Source organism: Opisthorchis viverrini (assembly GCF_000715545.1).
Source record: "Opisthorchis viverrini unplaced genomic scaffold opera_v5_439, whole genome shotgun sequence".
Lineage (NCBI taxonomy): Eukaryota > Metazoa > Platyhelminthes > Trematoda > Opisthorchiida > Opisthorchiidae > Opisthorchis > Opisthorchis viverrini.
Genome location: NW_008752097.1, coordinates 136,728 through 142,080, shown reverse-complemented (window position 1 = coordinate 142,080; position 5,353 = coordinate 136,728). Strand labels below are relative to the sequence as shown.

Below are 5,353 nucleotides of genomic sequence, written 5' to 3'. Positions count from 1 at the left end.
GCCAAATGCCGGTTGCCAATGGCGCATCCAGAACGCGTCAGAAATTCCAGAAAGTTATAGCCGCTTAGCTATATATGCGAAGCGCTGTACAACTGTTCTTGACTTCGTTTTGGGCATTAATAGACCTTGTGCACCTTTGGTGGTTGTTTTGACGTGAACGCTAGCTTGGGAGGCTCAGACCGAGGACGAAGCTGAGGAAAATACCGTTACTACACTGGGGGGAGTTTATTTGAAACTCAGTTTATTCATTCCAGTGATTTATTCGACCTCGGCAGTTGCCGATAGCGTTCCACCGAGTTTCCAGACTGTCTTCCTAAGGTATGCGTTTTCAAATTAAACTCTGAGTAAGCAGGGGAGACAGTAACTACCACCAGTAGACCACCGATGGTACGTGGCATTTCTTTCGCATGCGTACTTCACGTGCTTCGGCCAGCAAAGTATACACGTGATTCTAGCAGGTAGGCCGTCTAGTTCTGGAAAAAGCTTTTCTTTAATAGGAATTGAGAACGGAGCAATGCTTATGAAAGTGCTCGAATTGCAGTGGACTTTATATGCGGGTACCATTTGGCATTGCCCGGAAATTATGGACCAGGAAGTGAGGAGCTGAGTGATTGAGGGACAATAAGTGAGGATCGACGAAAGAATGAGAGGATTCCGCCCTCGCCGTACGCCAGTATCGTATTGTTGGGAATGATAAATTCACGATGGTAACTAACTGGCAAGCAAAATTCGTTTCCAAGTCTGTGTACAGGATATAGTACGATATAGTGTATGTACGACCTGATGTGCTTTAAGTTGTCGGTACTTCAGTCAGACGGTCGCTGGTTCGACTCCGTTTCCGAACGTCTGCCCGTTCGTAGTTTTTTCATCACGAAAAACGGTGAATTCTAATGTCAGAGAACCGCCGGTGAAATATAGGCGGAGGACTTGCACCGCAGACAATTTATTCATTGGCCAACCGATTTCATGGCTGTCCAACAAGGTCTGGGACAGTTGAATCTTACAATGTTCCCATAATTTTCCTGCACTTTGTCATATTTCGTCATTGAACGATAGCATCTGAGTGGACAAACAAACGGAGTTCTGAACGCAAACTGGTCGTTCTTACCTGAGACGACAAATAAATACATTCCGGGACATCGGTGCCCCATTATTGTACAACCATCCCACAAAAGTGCGTCAGCGAAAGTGCTTGCTGCCAGCTGCTGGTCTTCTTGGGAACACTACTCACTTCGTTTTGGCAAAGCGGGTCCAGAGTTTGCTTGGTGTGTAGTCCACCCACCGGTCAATCACAACCAGGTCGTTTTCATGGAAGAATAACTCGGCTTGTAAACTGAAGGTGGTTGAGGTCATCGTACCATAAAATTAGCGATCTGATTCGAGTTTCAGTTCACTGAAATGGATAGCAAACTGAAACACTGCGATTTCATCTACCTTAGTTGCGGACCATCTGAGACTCGCTTGACCACTTCGCATATCCATAGCGTCTGGTCCGGAGTTCTGCTGCACAAACGCATAAAACTCAAGGACGAATAATTTATTGATTTCCTTCTTCGTGTCGTCCTTTAGTGTCACATCCGTTTGAAGAGAAAACGAGTGCTTAAAACTAAGATTCTTGGGAAGCAGTAAACCACGTCACTTTCGCTGGGGATGGTTTGCTTTCCAGGATGAGTCATTTATGCGGCCATTTGCATGTTTGTAGCGAATAAATTCCGTTCTTCTGCACATCTTCATTTCGCTCTTTCCAAGTGTCAGGATGAAAAAAGTAGGTCATCAGTGACAAATACACTCATTTGCAAATCAATTTTGTCTTCACGGGAGATTCAAGTGAATCTCTTGTTTGTGATATTCTTCAACTGGATGTGCTGCACAAAGACCGCCTCATGTTTTAGTTGGTACGATATTCTAGATATCGTAGTATATTTTTATAAAGGAAACTACTCACAAGTTTGTTGAAAACCCTCCCAATGACCACGACCGGCTTCACCTTTCTTGAGGCTCATTAGGTAGGCGATATCTCCAATCCCGTACTAAGGCATGAGGCGGCTTTTATGCAGCACATTGGGTTGTAGAATATCATAAACGAGAGGTTCAGTTGAGTCTCTCGTGAAAACCAAATTGATGTGCGAATGAGTGGAGTCGTCGAAATCTGTTCAATTAGGGTTTACTTAGAACATGGGGTTGATGGACTGCGCCTACCTGATGAGCCCCACGAAGGGCGAAACCGGTCGTGGGCTATCGAAGAGTTTTCAGCAACCTTGTGAGTAGTTTCTTTCAGGTCATCTGTGGTTTGCTTTCATTATGCAACTGCATCTTGTAGGAACCAACAGGACTAGGTTACTTCCGGATAGAAGGTCTAAGACTAACTCGGCCTATCACTATAGATCATCCCGTTCTTAGAGTTGTCTGCTGTTGCTGGTTTAATTGCTCCCCTGTTGAGATAAGCTACCATAACCTGATTTTAATGTGCTTCGTTCCCCAGTTTGCTTTTTCGGTATAGATTTTCCATAATGATCTGTATTCCTAAGACCGATGCGATAGACCACAAACCATCAGTTGAGCTAATTAGGATGTTATCTACCTTCACGTTTTTGGGGTTTGTATGAAATGGTGACTTTCTGCTCGTTCACTAGTACAGGACCAAAAACGCCCCATGTTACCGTTTGTTCGTTGCTTTACTAGGATTCGGTGGTTTCCAACTTTTCGCTGTTTGCCATGGTACTTATCTTTAAAATTTACTAGGATTCGGTGGTTTCCAACTTTTTGCTGTTTGCTATAGTAATTGTCTTTAAACTTGTCCTGCTTCATGGTTGCTACCGACTGTAACTTGGTTGTGACGTGGAAATCGAACTAGAACGCATTATTCTTGCTCCTCTGCGAAAATTTCGACTTCCTCGCGCAATCTGTTTGTTTTCAGCAGTCTTGTTTCTTACTCGAGCCAGAACATATTACCAATATAGTATTTGAAGTGTTCTCTTGCAAGTAATAATAGAAAATGAGCCGTCCAGCTGTAGCCCCCTTTTGGTATCTAGTTGGCACATCACTTGAAGGAAACGCTAGGGCTGAGGTACTGCTAGGTTTCCAAAGGCTAGACAGAAGCAGTCGGGCTCGAACCCGTTCAGTAAGTTCGCGCCTTGAACACTTGGCTATCTCGAGCTCATTAAGTTGTATGGGAATACTATTCAAAATCCGTCACCGGTTTCGCTCTCTGTAGAGTAAACATGGTCACAAGGCCGTTTCGGAAAACCAGTATGATATCTACTACGAGATACTTCATTGAGCCTCTCATCCTGGCTGTTCCACCGAACAGGGGCGTTCACAATATGTGTTACTAAGGCGAACAGATGCTTTCTGCAATTCGCTTTGAATTTGATGCAGAACAGAAGAGCACTTCCTGCGGTAGACGATGACTCACCAACGCACAGTTGAGCTACCGCGGTTTATTGCACTGGACGCACGCCCGAAAACTGGAATTGTATCGAATTGTATCTCCATGAGCCGTCAAAGACCTGGAGTTGTCTCAATTCTGCTGGTCGTACAGGCCACAATAGTGTCTCCTGAGCCTCCAAGACTTAGCACTTTGTCTCAACTTAGAAAGCGCGATCTGAGTATCAGTGATTCATGCATATACCTTATCCGCCACACTATAATCAGAGTTAACACAACCTCCGAGATACGTAAAACAATTTACAACTTCAGCTGGTTGCAATTGGCCTTTCGTGACCGCGTGTCCAGAGGTACTACCTTATTACGCTTTGTAAATGCAAGGCATATTCCGAAGAACCGGATCAATTTGGTCAATTTATCCAAAAACACCTTTCCTTTTTCTCTTCCTCTTCGAAGACTGGGACAATACCGTCTGCGTATTTCAGGCAAACAAGGTTTTTGTCTGTCGTCTTCCGAACACCTAGTTTTTCCCAGACCTTTCGGTCCCACAATCTTGTTGATCACAAAATCCAATAGGGATCCTGAAATCTGTCTTCAGGCCCCACTTGTTAGGAAGTCACTCAGATAGCTTGCCATACGATCTCGCTATCGAGCGTCTGAGAGTACAAAGAACTGATGTGTTCACCGGGAATCGCATTCTTTTCATACTTGTTGTTCCTTGTTAGCTAACAGGGTCCTTTATTCTGAAGAGCAACGGCAATTATTTCCGTGATAGAATCGAATGGAATCTGGGGATCCGAAATTTCGATCGCTTGAAGAATTCTTTCAGTTCCTTTATGCTGTTTGGCCTTCTACGTTGTTTCAGGTTGCTAAATCTAGCGTACAGCTGATAATCCAGATAACCAGACTCCAACCGACTCGCCATGGTAACGGTCGTTATGTGTTACATTGTGGTGCGCTTGTCTGTCAGTCCAGCTCACCGAACAAATGGCCTTTCTTCATCCGTATGTCCACTGACTGATATTTTTGTTTTGGGCATTGAAATTGATTTGCTAAGGTTTTCTTTTTGGCCACTGTCATGAGATTTTATTTTGGGTAGTACGATAACAACGCCGGGATAGGCATGTTCCGTATGAACCGTTCGCCAAGAAACGCACGACCAAATCTATGGGCTAGAAGCTCGCCGTGGGATGTCGCACTAATGAGTCGTTCGAAGAGGTCGCATGCACTTTCACAATGCTAGACAAACTGTGGTTTGAAATCAGTGGTGGCGGTGTACGATTGACACGTTTTTCTATCCCATCCAGCCAACTACTCACCTATGGATTTGCGTTAACGTACTGACTAGTCAAGACTGATTTACGGTATGGAATTCCAAAATCACGTCTCCACTGGCAGATAATAAGTTAGCTACTCAGGAAGGAAAATATCACGTTGCGTGAACTTTCTCCTGGGTGTCGTCACTCGATGAACCATCAACACGTGCGATTTGAATCGTTGAACGATGAGTTTGGCTGTATATTACGTGGAGGATGTGGAGGAATCGGTGTGCGAACTATCAAGTTTGTGCACGTGTGTCAGCAAACCACCGATTGTGGAAACAATGTAGGAGACCTAGACGGAAGAGTTATCTATTGAGGTCACTCAGGAGTTATCGGCTTCGTTGAGCAGTGGAGCTAGCTTCTGGATACTAAAACTTCGTTCATGCAGCTGCTCGCACGATCAGAGTAATTTGAAGATGATATCACAGGCGTATTCTTGTATTACGATATGGTTTTCTTGGAAAATTACGGTCTAATGTTATGAATAGACTCACGGCTCCGTCGTTCGAACCCGACCTCTGCCCCTCGACTTCCCCGGTCTAGGCTAGGGCAACCTGGTAGTATCCCTACCCTCGTGCTTCCTTTGGGTGACATGGCAGTTAGGCACCAAATGGGTGCTATAGCTGAGCGGTATATATATATAT

The 5,353-nt window shown here is 44.6% G+C and overlaps 2 protein-coding genes across 2 annotated transcripts in view; one reads left to right on the top strand and one right to left on the bottom strand.

The window, feature by feature from the left end:
• The window catches only part of T265_11024 (hypothetical protein), a gene marked incomplete at both ends in the record, with an annotated part of 101,697 nt that overhangs the window by 84,276 nt on the left and 12,068 nt on the right, over positions 1–5,353 (top strand). The window lies entirely within an intron of this gene.
• The window catches only part of T265_11023 (hypothetical protein), a gene marked incomplete at both ends in the record, with an annotated part of 10,252 nt that continues 6,264 nt past the window's right edge, over positions 1,366–5,353 (bottom strand). The window contains one exon of the mRNA XM_009177562.1: positions 1,366–1,599. Within this exon, the coding sequence (XP_009175826.1) occupies positions 1,366–1,599 (234 nt within the window). The remainder of the gene's footprint in view (positions 1,600–5,353) is intronic.